Below are 22,827 nucleotides of genomic sequence, written 5' to 3' on the forward strand. Positions count from 1 at the left end.
AATGGTGAAAAAGCTTTAATAGTAGATTGAATGTGTTTTTATAGGCAACCAATTAGCAGATTAATGAACCATTTGTTTACTTAAAACCAATATTCAAGAAAGATGAACCCAAAATGCATCCTCATACTGACCAACATAACTAAGTACAAATGAAGTCAATGGTGTACCCCATTAGCATGCTGCGTTGTATGTCAATAAAACAAGCCCTCCCCCGCCCCAAGCCCTGGCCCCCTGGCAAACATAGATAAATGATTGTGCACTGCGCGATGATACCATTAGGTGAGAACTTTGGTTCATGCAGTCGGCTGCCACAGAGGTTGCACTCAAAACCCGCAGCCCCGGCACCCAAAGTCAGTCAGCGGTGGCAGCTCGTGGTGTCAGCCGTGCTCCTTCCACAACACCAGGTGAATACTGTGGTCAGGCATGCTGGTGGCAAAGACCAAGCCCGTGTCATTGTGCCCATCTAGTCCATTCAGCCAGGACGCTTCGCCTGCCAGGAAGCTTGAGCCTCTCTTCGATTTCCTGTACTCTGGCAGAGGCCAGCGGCTAATCAGGCTCTCTGTCCGCAAGTCCATGATATACAGGTAGCGGTTGTCAAACAGCAGGGCAAAGATATCTCCAAAGCCAAGCAAGGCCAAGTTTGCTATCTCAGGAGTCTTGATGACCCTACAAGGACGAGAGTTAGGAAACATGAACCAGAAAGCAACTTTGCTTCTGTTTAGGCTATTGCAGTCTTTCCCAGAGACATTTAAAACCAATACAAAATTCAAGCAAATTAGAGAGTTAAATAAAGGTTTTTGATAAAAAGGACAATATGAAGACAAAAAGCTCAGCCTACCTAAAAAGGGGGGAGGGGAAAGAGTCCTTCATAACGATATGATAACACAGGCACATAAGGAGAAAGGTGGTGTCTGACAAACATTTATAAAAGCACACATGCCCACCCAGGCTGGAAAGGATATTGCAGATTATCTCATTTAACATTCTCATTTCTAAGACGTGAAAATCGAAGTCCAGCCAGGGTAAATACTTTGGCTAAGGATTCACAACTAGTCAGTCAGAACTACAATACAAGACTCAACTCTCACCACTACGTCAAATCCTAGAATACTGGCCTCGGGGAACACCCTGGAGCCGGCAACAAAGACTGAAAACCAAGTGACTCAGGTGTTACTGTATTCAGCAGGGAGCAAACACACAGGCTCCGCTCTAAAAACAGTAGAGGCTGAAAATATTAAAAGTTTCCTAAATAATTCAGAAACATTAATAGATCCATAAGAAGTTGTTAGGGAAAACTGGGGGAGTTGGGAGAACAGCCTTAACCTTCTCAGGTTGGCAGTTCCCAAACATCGATGACAAAGGCACAAAATGGAAGAGATCTAGCTACACAGCAGCACAAATGGAAAAAAAAAAAAAAACAACCATAGTCTCTGTTGTCTGCACACTTTGTGAGGCAAAAGGTTGACAAGAAAAGGTGATGTCTTCTTTGGAGGCACTAGGAAAAGAACTACGAGACTCTGCTCTGTGACAATATGGTCGGCCCTGTGAGAGGTGAGTTTCACCTGTTTTAACAAGGACACTACCAACTAGTGTCTGTCCAGGAGGTCAACCAGAATGGGCAGAGCCTGGTAAGAGGACAAGTAAGCAACAGCTAAGGGAAATCAGCTGAGAGGGGAGGAAAAGACTTGGTAGGGACAGGGAAACCAGACATGACCATCACCTTGAAATAGTGAAGGATGCGTGAAAGATTATGCCAGACACTACGAGCTCCAGCAGAGAGAACAAGGGTCTAGGAAAAAGAGAGCTAAACAGAAGCAGATTTCAGTTTGATATCAGGAAGGGAGGGGATTTAGTAGTGAAGACCTGTTTCTCACACTCAACCTGTCCAAAACTGAACTTACTGGCCAAACCTGTTTCTCTATTTCCTAGCTTGCTCATTCACCCAGTTGCTCAAGCTAGGAAACATGGCATCCATCCAACTCTCCTCCTTACTCAAACCATAAATTCAATCACCACGATCTATTGATTTTACCTCCAAAATTTTCCTCTAATTTATTCACTATTGTCTGAATTGCCACAACTCTAATCTGAGACATCATCTTTTGCCTGTACTACTGCCAACAGTTTTCAACTGATCTCCCATACCTACTCTTAGACTCTTTCAACCAGTTAACCTCACACTAAAATCTAATCCTATTGCCACCTCATGTGAACTTTTAAACCCTTCGAGGGCTCTCTACTGCACTCACATCTCCGGCCTTCTTTCAGTTCCTCGTATGTACCAGGCTCCTTTGTCTCAGGGTCTTTGAACCAACTGGTCTCTCAGTCTACAATGCTCCTCACCGTACACCCACTCCTGGCGTTTAGTTAATGCATATACTCATCTTTTAGAGCTCAGCCCGAATCTCTTCCTCAAAGAAGCTTTCCCTTACTCCTCAAACTAGGAGGGGTCTCAAAGTCCCCCATACTATTTTGCTCTTAGCCCAACCATTGAAACACGTGTATGTAATTAGCTGTTTAATGACAGTCCTCCCTCCTACCAGTTAGTAACTTCCACGAGTTTGGTAAGTATTTCTGCTGGTTGCCAGTGTACATCACAATGCCTAACACACAGGTAGGTGGCCCAATAAATGTCTGCTAATGAATACAGCAGTGGTGCAACGAACACAGGCAAATAAAATTTCCTACAAGAGAGATCCAAAGGAAACCGGGAAAAACAGCAAGAAAGTCTCTAAGTCCCACATCATCAATGCAAAGCAGGAAATAACCAGAAACTTAGAAAACTGGGTGGCTAGGGGATAGGACTTAAGCCTGGTGAAGATGAGCTGACTCCAAAGCCTGAAGGGCAAAAATGTTGCAGAACAGAATACAGGTCTGGACAGGCTCACAGCCCCTTTTACTTGGACTACTTTAGAATTGTAAACAGACACTCCCGCTGTGCAGCCTGGGCCCTTAAACCTGAGTAACGCTGCCTGCCGTTCTGAGATAACTAGCTCAAAAGATGGCATCATATCTTAGTTTTATTGAGCAAAATGCTGCCATTTGTGCTTTGCTTCTTTTCAATTAGCTTCCAAGCGTAAGCAGCCCTACCTGGTCCCAGCAACCGAGGCCACAGGATTTGTACTAAGATTTCAAAAGAGGTTAGTTTATTTGTATTTGGAGGGGAGAAAAGCAAGAGATAAAGTAGTCCCTTTTCAAAGAAAAAATGTGAACCTAGCACTTCCTAGCGGCAAACAATCTTACAGGTTTATTGCTTAAAGCTAGTGTATGCAAAGAGCAAAAACGAATAGAATTTTCATCTGGGACTCGGGACTCTCCATATGACATTCTGAGTAAGAAGCATATATGAGAAAGGTAAATGCAGGGTCCAATTAAAACCTTTAGAGACTCCTAAGCATTACAAAGATTATGATACCTCTAGTACACCTTGCCTTTGCACGCCTCCCTCCCAAATTTTAATTAAAAACAAAAGCAATACTAAACTGTAAAGGAGCTGATTTTCCCATGATGACTACTTAGATTTTTTTCTTTGCAAAGTATCAAGTTCTTTCAAAAGTTCTTTCTCTCTGGCTTGCTGGTATCTTAAGCATATGCCTGTTGGACGATCTAGCCATGGATGGACGGATGGATGGACGGACGGATGGATGCTGGACTAGGGTGATCTGTGGGATGTTGATCCCTACTCTCTCTCGGCTTCAGTTTCCTCATCTATAAAATGAAGAGCTTGGAATGATGTTTTCTAGGATCCGTTCTGGTCTTTTCTTCTCAAAGTATAATTATCAATCAGTTCTAGAAATGATCCTGACCGCTTGGAAATCTAATTGGTTAGAAATGAAGGTCTGAATCCTGGGAGACATAACTGGGGTTGTAACTTTATGACCAGAGAGACAGGGCCTGCCAAAGTCCTGTTGGCTAGTATGATCAATCCCACACAAGCTGACCTCAAACAGTCATGCATAAAAACAGCAAAAAGAACATTCAATTTTCTGTACTCTCCAAAGTCAGCATGTCCTCAAACCATGCTGTGGAACACTAATTCTGTGAGCTACTAATAGGTGTTCTTCAAAAAAGAGGGCTTCGTGCACAATAAGTGGGAGGTACAGTAGGTTAAACAAATTAAAACAAGTTTCTTTATGCAGGGCTTCTCAGAGCTATTAGTAATAAAGATCTGTCAGGTCCTGTGCTAGGCCCTCATTACAGGCATTTCATTTAATCGTCACTTCATAAGTGAGGAAATTGAGACACAGAGAGGTTAAGAAACTTACATAAAATCACACAGCTCATAAGAGATGGCACCAAGTCTTACACCAAGTTTTGCTTATCACCAAATTAAGTTCTCTTAATCACCATATGGCACTGGCTTCCATCAGCCTCGACTGTGCTAAGGGACACGCCTATCTCTAAGAGGGGTCTACGGCATGCAGTGAATCCCAAAGTTATTTGTCCATGGATCTCTTATTTATTTCTTTGGAGAGAAACTCCACAAGTTGTATTTTTCCCTAGATACCTCTGTCTTTCTGCTAGTCAACAGAAGGCCAGTCGATTCCTCAATGCAAAATTTCAACTGACCAGGAAACAGAACTTAAAATGTTAGAACTAGAAATCTGAAAGATCCTTTCATCCAAGCCCCTCATTTTCCAGAAAAGCATGTTAAATTCCGAAAGGGGGAATGACTTAGAGTTAGGCGAGGGATTAGAACCTAGATCTTCTAGGTTCTAGCACATAACCCTTTCTAATTACTGCTATGTGTGAGATTTTCAGCATATAACCCTGTTTACAACTGAGTAGTAAACATTTCCCAAAAGCAAGTTATTGACTAGTTTATCCAAATATTTAGTCTTGTCTTTACTACTGAACTGCAATAAAATAAAGAAATAGACTGCAACAGACTGTCAAAGGAAACATTACCTGAGAATATCATAACTGGCAAAGTCCCATTGGTAGAGACCCAGTGCCGAACTACAGACGATGTATTTGCCATCAAAGTGAAGTCTTGGCTGCAGGCAGATACTTCTATCCTCAGAGACAGACAATGTTTTCAAGCACTTGCAGTTGATTTCTCTCCCAATTGGCCAAATCTACAGATAAAAGTCAATTAGGAAAGATGACAGATCACATCACCAAAGAAAAGCTTGTCCTTCAACAACATGGCTTGTGTTGCTGACGTCAGATACAAAGTGAAGTAAACTGGAAAGACTGCAGGTTTTACAGTCAAGAGGGATAGGTTCAAGCTCTGACTCTGCATGTATGTGCTGTGTAATCTGGGTAAAACACTTAACCTCACTGAACCTCAGTTCCCACAATGAACATAATGCCTACCACATGGAGCAGTTTAAAAGATGCAGTAAGAATGTATGTAAAGTGCTAAATTTTTGTAAATTGTTTTTATTATTATACAAGTAAATGTTTATGTTTTCATAGTTTAGATCTAAGAATTGAGGAGAGTAGGAGATATGTGTCTTAAGAAAACAGAATGCACTGAAGATAAATTTCTGCGGATTTTTTTTCTTCATTTACAAATCAGGGTTAGAAACTGCCTAGAACATAGAAATAATGAATAATTCTCTTTCCAATGGTTTAAGATGGCTTGGACTAAGACATTTCTGCCTCCCCTGAAACATTCCCCCTTTGCCACATCATTTTAATTTTTAAATTTTTAAATTTTGCCAGTTTTTCTTTGATGAGACAAATTAATGGAGAAAAAACCCTCACCTTGATCTCATATTTGTCTGCACTTAAGAGGATGTAGTCTCCAGGGCTGTGCAAGAGAGACTTGACTTTGCACTTCTGCAAAACCACCTAGAAATATAAACATCTATGTTACAGAAACATTCTTTTAATGCTATTCCTGTATCGCTTTTTTAAAAAATTAAAATATGAGATGATATGGTATGCTAGAATAGCTAAGCTATAACTCTATGACCAAGTTAACCTTTACTAGGAGTTTTAGTATAACCAGATTCTCTGAATTATCAGCAGGATCTAAACATGTCTAATGTTGGCAGCATTTAATTTTAGCTTTAGTCTGGAAGCAAACATTAGGAATGATTTTAAAAATTATAAAACATGACTTTAAAGAAATTGTGAGGAAGAGGTAAGAAAAAAGTCCACAGACATAGTAGACACACATGATGTGTTTTCATAGGCATGTACGTTATAAAGGAAAAAGCACTGGGCTTGGGACCAAAATCTGCCATCTATTGACTTTGGAACCTGAGGCAGGACCATCTAACCTCTTTTTTTCTCAGTTTCCTCATCTTTCAAGTAGGGGTTGAGGCACTTATTATCTCACATAACTGCAGGGAAAATGAAATACAGTAATATGAATAATAGTAATAATAATGTAATAAAACCTAATATTCATTCCATTAGCACTTGGAATAATCTATAAACACTAGGTTCTACTTATTTTTGTAATAAATCAGCACACAGTGACAGGGGAGGCCAGGCTCACTCATTCAGAAGCCCAGGCTGCAGATTCAACTGAAACTGACAGACATGATACTGGGTGCCAGGCACCTTGCTGGGTACTGTCCCACCACCTCATTTAATATTCACAGGAACATTTAGCAGATGATGAAACTCAGGCCCTGGGGCGAGGAGTAACTTGTCTAAGACATCAGTGTCCTGGCCCCAAGTCCACTGTTTTTAACACAACACCAAATTGTCTTATATAACTTTTCTATTTAAATATTCAATGTGCCCAATAAAGAATTATTTTTTTCCCCAATTTGTTTATTGTGGTAAAAGACACATAAAATGTACCATCTTAACCATTTTTAAGTGTACAGTTCAGTGGTGTTATTGATCTTCTCACAAACTGCTCTGCTTATAGCTCCCCCTATTTCAGACAGACACAATTACCCATCCAATCTAAAACCCACTAGTCATCTCTGATTCTTTCTTTTTCTTTGTTCCCCATGAGTCAGTAAGCTCAGTTGGCTTTATGTTGAAGACACATCCTTCATGGGTGCCCTTCTCTCTGCTGACACTCAAGTCCAAGCCATGGGTATCTTTCGCTTAGACTACTACAAAAGCCTAACCGGCCACCCTGTATCCTCTTGTACCCCACTCTAATCGACTTTTCACTCAGCAATTATCTTCTTAAAACATATATCACACCAGACCCTTGCTGAGAACTCGTTAATTGCTTCCTACTACACTTAGGATATCTAAAATCCTTAATAAGGCCAAGTAAGGCATACATGACGGCCACCTCTCCCCTAGGAGAGGCTGCCGTCCAGGTCATCAAGTGTTCTTTTCTTTCCCACCCCAGGGGAAAGACTCAAAACTTTCAAAGACTCAAAAGAGTAAAACTACTCTTTACACAGCTACCTCCAATTTATTATTCATGTTTTGTCCCTTCTCAAAAAGCTTTCCCTGAATGAATTAAATTAGATACCTTCCTAGACTTTCTCACAGAACACTGCATTTCTCCTTCATAGCACTGAACACAATTTGTAACTACACATTCATTTGTGAAATTACTGTTTAATAACTTTTTCTCCTACTAAACTAACATTCCTGTCAGACTTGGGTCTGTTTTGCTCACTCCTGTATCCTCTGCCCCTCACAGAATGGCACGGTAAGCTGAAGAAGTGTTTCTGCGTGGCATTTCCATTATTAATACTGCATTTAATTCTCACAGCAATCTTTTTTTGAAAACTAGAAAACATCACAACATTCTTTTAAAGATCGTGTACATTTTTCTTTGTCCCATTTCTTGCAATTATATATTTTTTTCAAAACAAAAACTGCTTTTCTGATTAAAAAAGAAAAATGCTTATCCTAAAGGGAAAAAAGCAACCACAATTCCAAAGAAATAATCATCTTCAACATTTTGGTGCATAAACACACTCAGAAACTGGTATCATATACAGTTTTTTGTATGTAACCTGTTTTATTTGCTCTGTCTACCCACCTAATATATTGCGGGCATCTTTCCACGCCCAAAGTCATTCATTTGTTAAACTATTTACCGAGCGTTTTTCACATGTTGGTCACGTTATACATAATCATGCCTTGTGGTTGCATCTATTCCATCTTATGGCTCACCTACCACTTATAAGGCAGCGTCTACCATCCTCCACTCAACCCAAGTTCCCCACCCCCACAAAACCTGACATCAAGGAGATCTCTTCTGTAATCTTCCTACCTTGGTGACCCATTCCGTGTGCCCGGTGAGTGTGTTCAGGCATGTCCCAGCAGATAAAGCCCATACTTTCACAGTGAAGTCTGCAGAGCCACTCACCAAGATATCCAGTTCATCATTGTAATCGACGCTAAACACTAGCATATATAACATACACAAAGTTAAAATGTGCCTCTGTCTGAGGGTCTTTATATAATAGAATTCAATAACGTTTCTTCTCCCTAGCTGTCCAACTGTATAATTTCTCAACAAGAGCTACTATAAGGATGGTGCTACTCAACTACCAATTTTATAATAAGAAATATAGCCATTTCAAAATTCTTATTATTATAGTTTATTATTCTAAGGATTGAAAGTGTCTAGAATAATACAATCTCTTATACATGTGCTAGCTGCAAAGTGAGAGGCAAAACCAGTGTTGGAGATAATGGCCTTTCTTCTCAGGACTGCCAGCCTGATACTACACAAAACTTATCTAGCTTATGCAAGGAAAACAGAATACCGGTGGCCCTACTCAGATTTGCACCATTTACTGCAGTGAGACAAAATGTCAAGAATATAAGATGCAAAATAACACCCATATTCAAGAAAAGCCAGTGTAATGAGAAAAACAAAACACAAACAAGGATCTCAAAGGTCAGACTAAGCCATTCTCTCAAAACGGTCTGAATTTCTTCACAGCTGTACCCCCAGCACCTAAAGCAGTGCCTGAGTATAGCAAATACTCAAGTATTTGTTTTCAAATGTCTGCCAAGCTCTAAAGGAACACTGGGAACCCAGAGATGAAGACATTGGTCTTTTCTTTAAGGAAGTCAGTCTAAGTGAGGGGTGGAGGAGGAAGTCCAAAAAAAATAAATGTTTACCTCTTGCTAGGGAAACACCAAGGAGAATGACTAACTCTGCCCAGGGATATCAGGGAGGACTTCAGGGAAGAGGCGATATTGGAGATGGGCCCTGAAGGATGAGTAGAGTTTATCAAGAAAAGAAAGAGAATACTGCAGGTAGAGGGAACAGCAAAGGCATGGAGTTAGGAAAAGCCACAGCAATGTCCAGGGAACAGCAAGGAGGAAGTTTTTTAGAGCAGGGCTCTCAAAGTTGATCAGGTATAAAATCACCTGGAAGTCAATGTACTTCTTGACACTGTGGAATAGTACACTCAGTTTAATATACAAGTTCCATGCTAATTCATGTATCTTCAAATATTATTTCTACAACAAACCAGTGGCAACATAGCAGACTGAGAAAAAATGTAGAAGATGACAAACAAAATGGGAAAAAAAAATTATTTTTAGTAATCAAACAGCTAGGTTTACTTCAAAGAATTACTGAGTAACAGGTACGGTGCAAGGAACTCAGGTCCTGAGGGTGAACAAGACAGGCAGGCTCCCTGTCCTTCGGAGCTCAGAAATGCAGGTTATTGGGAAACCTACAGCAGAGGGACTCAACCTGCTTAGGGAGCCCAGGAAGGCCGCTCATAAAACATGACGCTTCAGAGTACAGACTATGACTCTCTGGGGCTAATGCAGTGGGTAATGGGGGAAAGGAAGAAGGGAGCTGCTGTGCAACAGGCTGGGAAACGGCTCAACATGATTTCTGCACAAAGTCCCAAAGTACAATGCAGCAGAGGGAGAGCTCAGGTCTCAAGGCCATGTTAAAATGACCAGTTTTTGTAAACCAAGGCTGCTGTAAAATTATTAGGAAATACTCAGGATCTGTTTCTTCCATTTTACCTCTAGGCAGTAGCTTGTTTTAATCAACTGTCAACCAAGCTCCAATTTGATATATGTGTAGATCACACAATCTGGAAACCAATGTCACTCCAAAGGATTTTCAGCCTTAATGCTACAAATAAAGTAGACTGAATTTACAAGTGTAGGACTTACTCAATTTGGAAGTATGGAATCTGATAAAAGCAAAGGGGACTGACTGTGCAACAGCATATAAATGAAACAGGAGAGAACTGGCCCGTCCCAGCATAAGGGTATACAGAAGAGTTTTTAAATGGGCCAAGGAAAAGCAAAATTAGGGGAAAAATCCCAAATAAGAACAACTTGAATAAAGGGATTAACTGCTGTGACTGAAAAAGAATAGGTGGGAAAGGCAGGTTAAATTAAAAAATAAAACAAAAAAGGATCACATTCTTGACTCCTGGCTTCAAGGCAAGAAGTTAAAGTAACCGTAGCAATCCTTGAAAAAGGGCAACCCACCCGCCCCTGTGTGCCCCCGGAAGTGCTGGGTCCTGCTTCCAGAACTCCATTCCCAGCAGGCCACAGTGTTGTCAAAGGAGCCTGTCACAAGCTTCTGCTCATCAAACTTCACGGCCGCACAAGTGTGGGTCTGGATGCCATAAACGCACTGCCCTGTGCTCACATCCCACAGTTTTGCAGACAAGTCATCTGACCCTTCAAGAGAAAAACAGGGAGGTTAGTAGGAAAACAAATACTAGTGAAGGAAAATCAATCCCAAAACCATAGTATTCTTAGAAAAGAACCTTTATGGTCACTCTTCTCACACTCTCACTTTATAGCTGAGAAAACCAAAGCATGGAGAGGGTAACACAATTTGCTTAGGGTCACCAAAATGGTGTTAACAGCACAGGGACTGAATGCAAGCTTCCTGGTTTAGTCCTTTTCCCTTACCTTTCCAGGCTACAGAGGAGTCTTAGCCTGAAGCATCCCTTGGGGCTTCCACTTGTAAAATTTCATAAATCTTTGACTCGCATGAGCTCTCTGATTTGAGCTCGAAATGATGGGTATTACTATGACTGCACGTGTACACTTGCATGCCTGCCCATTACCCAACAACCCTGAACAAATAAAGAATGTTGAATAGTAAAGCTCTCTGCCAGAACATGTTCTACTCTAAGGCAAGACAAAGATAAGCTTCAGATCACGAGTTAACTTCTACAGAGGCTAACTGCTAATTTCTTGAGCCACGTTGAAATGTGTAAAGGAACCCCTAAGAAAACTAGGGATGAATTATTCCTGGACAGTCACAACAACTCAACAATGAGCTTGTACAAGTCTCTTAAGATTCTGTAGAAAAAAGTAGATTTTATTTCTGCCTCTGATAAAAATGTTATAATGATCATGGTGACAATTCAGGACTTTGCTTTAATTACGTTTAAAATCCTAACGATTAACTCACATCTCATACCTTTAGAATAGAACAGTAATAATAAGAATTCACAAAGACATTTTGAGGACATAATAAACACAGTCACTATGACAAGAACAAGTGACCAGTTTTCACAAAGCTGAAATGACTAAATAAGGCCAGCCACAATTCTACCTTTAAGGGTTGGTCAAGAGCCACTGCTTCAGACAATGGAAAAACAGCGATAACTTCTGGAAGAGGTAGAGCATGAATTTCAACCTGGGCAAATCCTATGAGAACATATTGAAATGAAGACTGTTTTCACTTTACTATTTAGGGACTCAGTTCCTCTCTACAAAATGAGAGTTGGGACTGGTTGGCGGTTCTCAACAGGCATATGAGACATCGGAATCATCTGGAGAACTTTATCAAAAGATATACGCAGGGCAAGCCCCGGCAGCCTAGTGATCAAGTTCAGTGCGCTCCGCTTCGGCAGCCCGGGTTCAGTTCCCGGGCGCAGAGCTACGTACGTAACTTGTCTGCCAGTGGCCATGCTGTGGCGGCAGCTCACATACGAAGAGAGGAAGATTGACAAAAGATGTTAGCTCAGGGAGAATCTTCCTCAGCAAAAAACAAAAAAAAAACGCAGGGCCCTACCTTCAGAGGTTCTAATTTACAATCTCTGAGGTGGGGTCCAATAATCTTAAAAGATTGCCCGGTGATTCTAATGCATCAGCAATACTTTTGAGAGCCAATGATGTAGAACAGTGTTGTCCAACAGAAATGTAATGTAAGCCACATACATAATTTAAAATTTTCTAGTAGTTACTTTAAAAGGTAAAGAAAATAAGAAAATAATATAGTTTAATTCAACACGTCAAAAATTTACCATTTCAATATGTAATCAACATAAAAATATATTAATGAAATAGTTTATCTTCTAAGTCTTTGAAATCCAGTGAGTAGTTCACATTTCACATCTCACTTTGGACTAGCCACATCTGAAGTGCTCAAAAGCCATATGTGGCTAGTGGCTACTATACTGGGCAGTACGGGTCTAGATAATCTTTAAGCTTGAGCATTTGTGACTGTATTTCTAGGGAGCTAATGCAGGAAAAAAAATCATTTTAGGTCCTATCTGAGCTCGGTTCTGATTTATTGCCAGTGTTCAACTGGGGTCTCATTCATTCATTCATTCAACCTTTATTTGAACTTCTGTGTCAGGCAGGGCTCCTGCTCACATGGCACTTAGTCTACTTGGGAAGACAAAAAGGCTAAACAAGCAGATATAATTCAGTATAGTAAGTGGCGGGCAGTACAAAAGCCCACAACAAGTGCAAGGAGGGGATGAAAGGAGAAAACGCCTCAGATGAAACTTGACTGGTTCACACTTGTGCTCCCCAATATCTAGATGTCCCACAAATATGCTTTAGGAGATGGTGTAATTGGCTCCTCAATTATACCCTTATTTGTTTTTAAGCTGGGCTTTGGCTTAGGATTATTTGAAGAAGGGATTTCATGGCTTAAAAAAACTTTCAAGTTTTAACTAGCTGAAACCTAAAGGTTTAGTTAACCGACCCTCCCAAAGGAACAGTATATGCCAAAGGTCAGCCAAACTTTTTTAGTAAAAGATCAGATAGCAAATATTTTAGGCTTCTTAAGCCATACATATCTGTTGGAATTACTCTACACTGCTGGATTTGGCCCTGAGTTCGTAGTTTGCCAATCCCTGGTACATACCTATTAAATATCTCTCCATACTACATAAATATACGTGAACAGATACTGGGGTCAATTCATAAAGAACTACTTGATACCATTCTAAAAATTGTCCAGGAATTATTTACAATAGTTGTCAAAATGCACTGTCTAAAACATGGACACTGATATAAAAGCAGTTCAGTATGACTGGGAAATAGTGACAAGGTCAGGCTGGAGAGCTGGCTGGGGAAGACGTTTATGACCATTTTTGCATTTCTGAAAGATCACTATGGCTGCATCATGGAGAATGGTTTGAAGTGGGGCAAAACTGGAGGCTGGAAGGCTAGTTAAAAACTAGAAGAGAAGATAAACAAAATGTGGTATATACATACAACGGAACAGTATTCAGCCTTAAAAAGGAAGGAAATTCTGACATATGCTACGACATGGAGGAAACTTGAAGACATTACGCTAAGTGAAATATGAAATAAGTCAGTCACAAAAGGACAAATACTGTAGGATTCCACCCATATGAGGTACATAAAGCAGTCAAATTCAGAGACAGAAAATAGAATGGTAGTTGCCAGGGCCTAGGGGGAGAACGGGATAGGGAGTCAGTGTTTAATGCCTACAGTTTCAGTTTGGTAAGAAGCAAAAAGTTCTGGAGATGGATGGTGGTGATGTTTGCACAACAATGTGAATGTACTTAATGGCACTGAACTGGACACTTAAAAATAGCTAAAATGATATTTTTTGTGTGTGTGTGAGAGGAAGATCAGCCCTGAGCTAACATCCATGCCAATCCTCCTCTTTTTGCTGAGGAAGACTGGTCCTGGGCTAACATATGTGCCTATCTTCCTCCACTTTATATGGGACGCCACCACAGCATGGTCTGACAAGTGGTGCATCGGTGCGCACCCGGGATCCGAACCCAGGCCGCCAGCAGCGGAGCACGCGCACTTAACCGCTATGCCACAGGGCCAGCCCCAAAAAATGATAAATTTTATGTTATGTATATTCTACCACAATTTGATTTAAAAAAAAAAGGGAGAGATTATCCAAACTAATTATTTATCTGAACTAATTATTCTCTACAGAAAAATACTGAGCCATTCAGTTTTACACCCTAAAGAAACATGGCAAAACAATCAGGTTGAGTTGAGTTCCATTCCATAGTACAAGTCTACTTTTAACTGCTAAGCCTTTAGGAGTAATTATTCTCTGCTCCTTTTGGCTTTATGTCAACCTTCCTCATTTGCTGCATTGACTACCCCAACCTGTTTTCGAAGAGGTCATCAATGATGCAACCAAGAGATGAAAGGGGACCAAATAAATGCAGACTATTTTTCACTATATGAAAGAACAAAAAAGCCCTTCAATTCAGAAAATAGGATGAAAACAATACTTTGATAGAAAAAATTACACGGATGGGTATGTAACAAAGGCAAGCAGAAAAATGAGCTGTAACCCAAATGGAGTAAACCATCGTAGCAAGCTAAGTTTAAATATTTAACTGGTGGAGTCAGATCTCAGCTCTCAACGGCCTCTCTCAGGCATTTGACTCTGCTGACCAACTGCATAAACATTTACCAGTGCCTCTTTAAGACAGGCAATTTTCATTCTCCTTGAAACTCTCTTTACCACCATTCTGTTTCCGTATCTTTCCCCTTTCTCTAAGTACGCTCTTCAAGGATTCACCCTAGACTCTATTCCTTTTCCTCTCTACATCTCCTTTTTAAATTTCACTGTTACAGCTATAGCTGGGATGTGACTAACTCCTCAATCTCTCTCTAGACCTGAGCACTCCCCTAAGTTCTAATCCTGCACTTCTAGATATCTGTGTGAATCTCCACTTACACATCCAACTGCATTTTAAGTTCAACCCAAATTGAACTCCACCTACTCTCCTGAATTTATTTCTTCATCTTCTATTCTTTTTTTTTTTTTTTTTGGTGAGGAAGCTTGTCCCTGAGCTAACATCTGCTGCCAATCTTCCTCTTGCTGCTTGAGGAAGATTGTCCTTGAACTAACATCTGTGCCCATCTTCCTCTATTTTGTACATGAGATGCTGCCACAGCATGGCTTAATGAGCCGTGTGTAGGTCTGTGCCCAGGATCCAAATCCGAGAACCCTGGGCCATTGAAGCGGAGCACATGAACTTAGCCACTACACCACCAGGCCAGCCCCTTCATCTTCTATTCTTGTTACTAGTACTATCTTCCCAGGTATACACACAGCCAGAAACCTCAGCCCTTTCTGAAATCCCCCTTTTCCTCGCCACACATCCAATCCGTTGCCAAATCCTATTCATTCTGTTTCAATGGCTGCTCTTCCATTCCATTGCTCCTTTTCAAAATCTCTACCCTTACTATCCTAAATCTAGACCTATTTACCCTTATCTAAACTGCAACAGGCTAATACTTTAATTTGGATGCTCCAGATTTGTCTATGTCAGAGGGTCTCAATACAAGTAGTATCTCCTAAGGGAACATTTTAGAAATTTGTATAGGTGGTTTCAATTTCGCAACGATTAGAGGTGTGGGGCATTACTGGCATCTACTGGGCAGAGGCCAGGAATGCTAGACAAACTGCAACGTTTGGGAGTGCACAAAAAGAACTGTCTTGTATTTCGCATATTCTCGAAGGTTCTGCCAGATATTCATAAGTGAAAAGCTTATTCTTAGTTATCTGAGCCTAGAACCTGTTTTACAAAGCATATTTACAGTTTATTTTGAATTTTCTATACATGTAACTACCAGGTAAATTGAGAAAAAATGTACTTTGCTTTGTTGGGAACTTTACTAAGAGTTTTTCATCATTTGAGACGATCACACCATTGATGGTATCTGTGGCACAAATACAACGTTCTGCATTTACAGCTGTCGTGATCACGATGACAGTACATGATGGGCACAAACATGACTACAGTACTGTCTTCCAGCATAGCTGTGCTTGAGCACCACATGTTGAATGTGTATTATTTTAAATTACAGTCCTTGTAATTCTCCTCTGGATCAGAGTTTAGGCATTGTATTCATTTTTAAAATATGTGTATGTACAGATAAGTTATTTCTATGAATTTTACTTCAAGATAATACTGTAAAATATGTTATAAAAAGAGAACTTGGCTTTGACAGAAATAAAAAACACCAGTCTACTTGAAGCAGAAAGTTCTGATGCAGGCCCTTTTTCTGCTCAGAAAACCTTTCACAGTTTTTTCTTACTGCTTATAGAAAACTGTCCAAACTCATCTTTCCAGCATTCAAGGCTTTCACAACACAGCCTAAGCCTACTTCTTTGGATTTTATTCTAAGAGTCTCTTATAGAGTCCCTACTTATACCCTAAAAATCCAGCTAAAATGAATTTTCTTTATTTTCCTCCTACATGCTCCACGCTGAGCCCTTACCATACCTTTGCTAATGCTGATCTTCCTACTGGAAAGCCTGTACTCTCATCTCTCCAAAATCTATTCATTCTTTAAGACTCAACATAAATACTGCTCAAGTTCCCCAAATGGAAGAAATCACTCCTTCCTCTGAACAACTATATGACTTTTTTCTTATACCTCTTTTATAGCTCCTGTTTTTCTTTCTTTTTTTTTTTTTTGTGAGGAAGATCAGCCCTAAGCTAACACCCATGCCAATCCTCCTCTTTCTTGCTGAGGGAGACCGGCTCTGAGCTAACATCCATTGCCAATCCTCCTCCTTTTTTTTCCCCAAAGCCCCAGTAGATAGTTGTATGTCATAGTTGCACATCCTTCCAGTCGCTGCACGTGGGACGCGGCCTCAGCATGGCCGGACAAGTGGTGCGTCGGTGCTGTGCCTGGGATCCGAACCCGGGCCGCCAGTAGCGGAGCGTGCGCACCCAACTGCCAAGCCACTGGGCGGGCCCAGCTCCTGTTTTTACCTTATTCGACTATAAGCCAGAGGTCGCAATACGGCAGCTTGCAGGTTGAATATGACCTAATAACAATATTTTAAAAATCTGAATAATACTTAAAAATCAGTATTTAAAAAATCAGGATATTTCACAAAAATCTAGACTTGAGTCTTCTCTTAAAAAGTCAGATCTGACAACTCTGAGCCTGAATCCCCCATGGCAATAACGCACTACACTGGAAGAGCAGCTACTCCCCCAGAAGGGCAAGTGCTCTTTAATTAGCCATAGTCCACATGGAGACTTTTACTTACTCAGTTTACCTTCCTGATCCCAGTGTGTATGTTTTCTGAGCCAGGAACTGCTCTAATTCATCTATGTATGCCCTCACGTCGTCTTTCACATAGTAGGCATTTTATAAATAAATATTTACTGAACAGCACAAGGCACAAGAGGTTCGGTTCTTACCATTTCATAAATAAGCAGAAGGATAACTACCTCATTCAGTCTATACCATATTAATTTTTAGCATTAGCCATCAATCTTTTTGGCAATACTATTTCATTGTTCAAGGGGCTAATCTGAGACTCACTGTAAGTTTATTGCCAAATTCAGAATTTCCCAATTCAACCACAGTGAAAATACAAGCTCTTAAGTAACAAGATGACACAAACACATGTATAATTCTATAACAAATACCTCTCTCTTAATAACAGTCCCAGGGATGTTGTCATTAGAAAAATTAAACTAATGCTTTGGATCATTTTTAATAGACAGAGTGTAATTTTCAATATGCATAATGGATGAATTTAATCAGAATAAAAATAAAACAACATATAGACCCACCTAGAGAATAACCTTAAAATGCAGGACTGGGTCTACAGTTATTGTAGATATTAACCTTTCAGTTAGTTAAAGAATTCAGTGAATATGTTCCATTCACTTCCGCTCCAAGTAATTGAGGTTTTATTGCATTTCAAAAGTAAAGTTTGATGAGAAATTAAGGGGAAAAAAAAAAAGCTAGAGGTGGTTCTGAAAATGAGTCAACTGCCAGTATTTACCTAAGTGCTAACGAGAACCAAGCTCAAGGGCAATATTGCATCTTAATCTTAAAAAAATCCATGCCACTGATCATGAGGTCAAAGGACCTGGAAAAGTCATCGCCACAGCTGCTAAAGTACATCAAAGTATGGAAGAACAGACGACGCTGTTCCAATAATCAGGCTTACAGTATAGGACAGGAAAAATAATGTAAGCATGGAGTAACTTCGGGATGACAAACAAAACAATGAAATGCTTTAAATTTAATGTTTATTTTATAAAACTGGCAAAGTGTCTAGCATTTCAGAGAATTTACCACCACATGAGAAAATGTACATCCTTAACGAATAAAGAAATGAATTTTAAAACAATCTAGAGAAATCATACATCTCATCTATTAAAATTGAGCCTGGTGGGACTCTGAGGGAGAAGCAGGTTATTTAAGACTTTACTGTGGGCATGGCATCAATTCAATCTATCTGGAAAGGACACTAAGTTGCTATAAAATCATTCATATTTCTGGATCTGGTGATTCCACTTTGAGGCTTCTGCCTCAAATAAATAATTCCAGGAAAAAAATGCAAACAAAAATATTCATAAAAATAGAAACAATCTGAATATGCACTAATATGGAAATGGTTAAAATGATGATATATTTACACAAAGGAACAGTATACACTATTAAAAATGGCAACCATGCAGTTTAGGTAATACTCAAATGTTTACTAGAAATTATCTTGAACAATGAATTTTCTGAAAAAGAAAGAAAGAAATCAATCCCATTTACAATAGCATTAAAAACAATAAAATACTTAGGAATAAATTTAACTAAGGAGGTAAAAGATCTCTACTCTGAAAGCTACAAGACATTGATGAAAGAAACCAAAGACATAAATAAATGGACTGGTATCCTATGTTCATGAATTGGAAGAAGCAATGTTGTTAAAATCTCAATACTACCAAAAGCCATCTACAGATTCAATGCAATCTCTCTTAACATTCCAATGGCATTTTTTACAGAAGTAGAAAAAACACTCCCAAAGTGTATATGGCACCACATAAGACCCTGAATAGCCAAAGAAATCCTGAGAAAGAAGAACAAAGCAGGAGGCATCACACTTCCTGATTCCAAGCTGTACTATGAAGCTAGAGTCATCACAACAGTATGGTACTGGCATAAAGAGAGACAAATAGACCAATGGAACAGGATTAAGAGGCCAGAAATAAACCAAAGCATATACAGTCAACTAATACTGGACAAGAGAGCCAAAAATAATCGATAGAGAAAAGACAGTCTCTTCAATAAACGGTGCTGGGATAACTGGATATTCACACGTAAAATAATGAAACCGGACCCATATCTTACACCATTCACAAAAATTAACTCAAAACAAATTAAAGACTTAAATGTAAGACCTAAGACTATGAAACTCCTAGAAGAAAACATAGGAATAAAGCTCCCTGACATGGGTCTTGGTAATGATTTTTTGAATATGACACCTAAAGCACAAGCAACAAAATCAAAAATAAACAAGTGAGACTATATCAAACTAAAAAGCTTCTGGGGCCGGCCCCGTGGCTTAGCGGTTAAGTGCGCGCGCTCCGCTGCTGGCGGCCCGGGTTCGGATCCCGGGCGCGCACCAACGCACCACTTCTCCGGCCATGCTGAGGCCGCGTCCCACATACAGCAACTAGAAGGATGTGCAGCTATGACATACAACTATCTACTAGGGCTTTGGGGGAAATAAATAAATAAAATTATAAAAAAATAAATAAATAAAATAAAAAGCTTCTGCACAGCAAAAGAAAACATCAACAAAGTGAAAAGAAAATCTATGGAATGGGAAAAAACACTTGCAAACTATATATCTGATAAGGGGTTAATATCTAAAATATATAAAGATTCACACAACTCAATAGCAAAAACCCAAATAATCCAATTAAAAAATGGGCCAAGGACCTGAATAGACATTTCTCCAAAAAAGATGTATGAAAGGGCAACAGGTACATGAAAAGGTGCTCAACATCACTAATTATCATAGAAAGCAAATTAAAACCACTATGAGATATCACTTCACACCTGTTAGAACAGCCATTATCAAACAGACAAGAGATAACAAATGCTGGCACAGATGTGCAGAAGAGAGAACTCTTGTGTACTATTGATGGGACTGTAAATTGGTATAGCCACCATGAAAAACAGTATGAAGGGTCATCAAAAAATTAAAAATAGAACTACCATATGATCCAGCAATTCCACTTCTGGGTATATATACAAAGGAAATGAGAAACTAACTAACTCAAAAAGATATCTGCACCCCCACGTTCACAGCAGCATTATTTACAATAGCCAAGACATGGAAACAACCTAAGTGTCCAAAAATGGATGAATGGATAAAGAAGTTGTGGTATATACATACAATGGAATATTACTGAGCCATAACAAATGAGGAAATCCTACCATTTGTGACAACATGGATAGACCTTGAAGGCACTATGCTAAGTGAAATAGACAGAGAAAGACAAATACTACACAATCTCACCTATACGTGGAATCAAAAAAAAAAAACTAAACTCATAGAAAAAGAGATAAGACTTGTGGTTACCAGGGGCAGAGGGTGGGGGGAGAGAGAACTGGAGGAAAGTGGTCAAAAGGTACAAACTTCCAGTTATAACACAAATAAGTAGTAAGGATGTAATGTACAACATGATGACTATAGCTAACACTGCTGTATGATCTAGAGGAAAGTTGTTAAGAGAGTAAATTCTAAGAGTTCAGATCACAATAAAAAAATTTGTTTCCTTTTTTTCTTTCTTTTCTTTTTATTGTATCTAAATAAGAAGATAGGTGTTAGCTAAACCTATTGTGGTCATCATTTCACAATATATGTAAATCAAACCATCATGCTGTATGCCTTAAACTTATACAGTGATGTATGTCAATTATTTCTCAATAGAACTGGGGGAAAAAAAGGAAATTATCTTGGATGAAGAAAGAACCCCAAGTATCCCTATATATTACATATGATGGAAGTGAACAGGCATTGGGATCATTGACAAGAACTGCCTAGAGCCATTCCAAACATTGCCTAACAATTATTTGTCTATCGAAATACATTGCCTAAAATGTGGGTACTGATTACACACGCCCATTATAACTGGAAGATATACATAATTCTAAATTTTAAAGATTATGTTTGTTATAGAAAGTTACTTAATTGCCTAGTTTTAAAATATTCAATTGTCTTTGTTCTCATATCCGAACTCTTAACTTCTAATTCTTCTTAGAACCACAGGACTTTAAAACAAGAAACACCTCCCTTCCCATATTTTATAGACAAGGAAACAAACAAAGGTTAAGTAATTCTTGCCAGATGATCTAACTACTTGCTAGGACTAACACCAACTTTTCCACTGGTTTTTCCCAAAATCACTGCTAACAGAAAAAAAAGTTAACATGGAGGACTGTACATGGAAGAAAAGCACCAAAAAAAGAAGTTACAGCTTTCTGATTCACATCATGTTTAAAAGAACATCTGGAACCTTCTTCTCTCATCATTTATAAAATCTTCTCTCAATCATTTATAAAAATGATTGTCTTCTCTAGTGGGAAAGAGGACCGGGGTGGGGGGGGGTGCCATTATAGATATCTCATATAATTAATACTTGCCATTCTCAAGCCTGAGGAACAGTTTGTTCTGTTTGTAAAATTACACCCTATGAAATGCAAAAATCAAAAAAACAATTCCGGGATCTCTTACCTGTACAGAGAAGTCCATCTTTGTAGTAAAGTGCATACACTCTGGCACTGTGTCCAATTAATGATGAGGTCTCAAAGGCTTCATGGTCCTCCAGTTGCTTCATTCTCAAAATAGCCTTCAAATAAACCTTCTTCCAGTGCAAAGCGTCCTGAACAGAATCATCTATCTGCCAGCCCAAATTCTTACACGCAGTCTGCCACACCTCTGTACAGGCACTTATCACCTTATTCCACTGTTTAGAGACGAGGCAACACGTGAGTAAAGTCTGAGGATCGAGCCATTTTAACAAATAAAAACTGAGCTCCAGGGGAAGGAGTTTGAGGAAGTCCCGCTTGAGGAGAGTCTCCAGGTTATTGGAGAGATGCCTGAGCTGGACTGCCCCACTCAGACTAATCAGGTGATCCAGAGTTTCATTTTTCTGCAAGTCCGTCAGAGAAAGAAACGTAATAGAAATGTTATCAAGCCATGTCTCAAAGTCCTTTCTCTCCATAAGGTTATGGAAAAATTTACCTGTGGCACATCAAAATATTGTATTAGTTCTGCTCAAAAACACCGTTCAAGCAAGACTGCTAATAAATGAAGTATTAAAAATTAGTGTAAAAAACTTGGCATTACAATTTTATGCTTAGTTAACTACAACACAACTTTACAGTTGACACACTATATTTATCTGAAAATTTTCCATGCACACAAAAGAAAATACATTTGAGAAAACATACTTTAACAAATTATGATCTCCAAAAACATAAGTCAGTAAAACTTATGTTGGTGTGTATGAACTGCTCCTTTTGAAGTCTAGCACATGCTACATGCATCTTCACAGTAAAAGATTTACAAAGTATTCATTCATTATGAAACAGTGTATTCTATATAATATACCTCCCCATCAAAACTATGGTAACATGATTTCCTTAATACACTCTATCTGGACAATAAATCACAAAAATAAGCACCAGCATGTGACAATCAGAAAGTAGGTTCCCAAGCAGTAACCTGAGACATTAGTTATCATGCTAGGAACAACCTGACCTGTTACCAAAATCACGAAACTGACTACTGGCTTTTGCGATAGATGTTTAGGCAAAAGGGCTTAGGGAAGAAAAATCAGCAGATGCAATAAACTATGTGGCTCAGGTATTCCGGTTCTTCCACTTCCTTTATGGTACTGCCTGTTAGAACATGAATTATCAAAGCCTTAT

The 22,827-nt window shown here is 39.3% G+C and overlaps 1 protein-coding gene across 3 annotated transcripts in view; it reads right to left on the minus strand.

The window, feature by feature from the left end:
- The window catches only part of FBXW2 (F-box and WD repeat domain containing 2), a 27,092-nt gene continuing 4,265 nt past the window's right edge, over positions 1-22,827 (minus strand). For 2 of the 3 annotated variants that reach the window (XM_058523898.1, XM_058523899.1), the window contains exons 2-7: positions 21,629-22,138; positions 10,360-10,554; positions 8,156-8,289; positions 5,713-5,799; positions 4,909-5,078; positions 1-666 (exon numbers count right to left, since the gene is read on the minus strand). In XM_058523898.1, coding sequence (XP_058379881.1) covers positions 378-666; positions 4,909-5,078; positions 5,713-5,799; positions 8,156-8,289; positions 10,360-10,554; positions 21,629-22,118 — 1,365 coding nt within the window. In that variant the 5' untranslated portion in view covers positions 22,119-22,138 and the 3' untranslated portion in view covers positions 1-377. The remainder of the gene's footprint in view (positions 667-4,908; positions 5,079-5,712; positions 5,800-8,155; positions 8,290-10,359; positions 10,555-21,628; positions 22,139-22,827) is intronic. The other variant, XM_058523900.1, reaches the window with a different exon arrangement.

This window comes from Diceros bicornis, chromosome 28 (assembly GCF_020826845.1).
Source record: "Diceros bicornis minor isolate mBicDic1 chromosome 28, mDicBic1.mat.cur, whole genome shotgun sequence".
Taxonomy (NCBI): domain Eukaryota; kingdom Metazoa; phylum Chordata; class Mammalia; order Perissodactyla; family Rhinocerotidae; genus Diceros; species Diceros bicornis.